Source organism: Mandrillus leucophaeus, unplaced genomic scaffold (assembly GCF_000951045.1).
Source record: "Mandrillus leucophaeus isolate KB7577 unplaced genomic scaffold, Mleu.le_1.0 Scaffold343, whole genome shotgun sequence".
In the NCBI taxonomy this organism is placed as follows: Eukaryota; Metazoa; Chordata; class Mammalia; order Primates; family Cercopithecidae; genus Mandrillus; species Mandrillus leucophaeus.
This window is the reverse complement of record NW_012103621.1, coordinates 710,184-711,638: the sequence shown is the minus strand read 5'-3', so window position 1 is coordinate 711,638 and position 1,455 is coordinate 710,184. Positions and strand designations below refer to the sequence as shown.

General features: G+C 63.9%; 1 protein-coding gene across 1 annotated transcript in view; it reads right to left on the bottom strand.

The window, feature by feature from the left end:
• Positions 1-558: 558 nt before the first annotated feature.
• SH3D21 (SH3 domain containing 21) overlaps positions 559-1,455 on the bottom strand; it is a 23,663-nt gene continuing 22,766 nt past the window's right edge. The window contains exons 13-15 of the mRNA XM_011989020.1: positions 961-1,232; positions 810-873; positions 559-732 (exon numbers count right to left, since the gene is read on the bottom strand). Of these exons, the coding sequence (XP_011844410.1) occupies positions 661-732; positions 810-873; positions 961-1,232 (408 nt within the window). The 3' untranslated portion in view covers positions 559-660. The remainder of the gene's footprint in view (positions 733-809; positions 874-960; positions 1,233-1,455) is intronic.

Genomic DNA, 1,455 nt, shown 5'->3' with positions numbered 1-1,455 from the left:
AACGCATTCCTTACCGGCAAACGCCTGGGCACACGTAGCCCTGTCCCCACAGTGCCTTGGGTTCATACATTGCAATGACACACACACACCAGGCCTCGGGACCCTGACCTAGAGGCTAAGGTCCTACTAGCCCCGGTGTAAGCATGCGTGCTGGGCTGGGCCGTTCACGTCTTCACCGAGGTGCGTTCAAACGAGAGGGCAGGGGTCCCTCTGAGCGGACAGGGAGGCCAGCTGGGAGGGGTCCGAGCTCGCGAGAAGGCCCGCTCGGCTCCTCCCCGGCGCACAGCTGGATTCCGGAATCTAGGCCGGGCGTCAGAGCCCGACCCCGCCTGGGCCCCTCCTGCCCGCCATTTCTCCAGCGCGCTGCTGGCGTCCGAAGGAGACACCATCCCCCGCCCCTCACCATCCGGTGGATAAAAATAGCCGCGCGCAGGCCTTGGGAACGGTAATGGGAGCCACATGTTGGACAGATGTGCCCGGGAGGGACCGTCAGGAATGCGGAGGCCCAGGCCCTGCCCCCGCGCAGACCCCGCCCCTAGCGACCAGACCGGCGTGGCCCCTTGCGAGGCAGAGTTTACTTTCTCGCGTTTCCCAAAGTCGTGTGCAAGGACGTGGGTGGCCCCAGCCAGGACGGGCCGCGGTCCCTTCCCAGGCCCGCCCTCAGTAGGTCTGCGTCTGCGCGTGGATGATGCGCGGGGTCTGGGACTTCTGGGTCCCCTGCATCACCTGGACCTGGCCGGGAGTGAGGTGGAGACTGTGTCAGGGGGCCACCCGCCACCAGCCCGCTCCCGCCAGGACCCGCGCCTCACCTCCAGCCGCTGGCGCTGCTCCTTCTCGCTCTTCAGCTCCTCCCAGATGTCGGTCAGCTTCCTCCTGCGGGCCAAGGCGGAGGTGAGGCGCTGGGCAGGTGAGGGCTAGGGGGGACCCTACCTTCCACAACCCCCACCGCTACCCACTCACTCCAGCTGCACCCCCATCAGCTCCAGCGCCCTCCTTAGAGACTCCACCTCGCCCCTCAGCGACGTTACATTGACTCCCTCATTCTTGTTTTCCGTGTAGTTTTGCGGAAGCAAGGAGGGGAGCGTGAGTGTCTCTTGGGAGTCTGGAGACGGCTTGATAGGATGTGTTTTTTGGGCAAAGGCTGTTTCTATAGGGGGCACCTCCTCTTTTGGAGCCACTTCCTCTTTCGGGGTCACCTCCTCTTTGGAAGCCACTCCCTCTTTGGGGAGCACCTCCTCCTTGGAAGCCATTCCCCCTTTGGGGAGCACCTCTTTGGAAGCCACTCCTTCTTTGGGGAGCACCTCCCCTTTGGAAGCCACTCCCTCTTTGGGGAGCACCTCCCCTTTGGAAGCCACTCCCTCTTTGGGGAGCACCTCCCCTTTGGAAGCCACTCCCTCTTTGGGGAGCACCTCCTCTTTGGAAGCCACTCCCGCTTTGGGGAGCACCTCCCCTTTG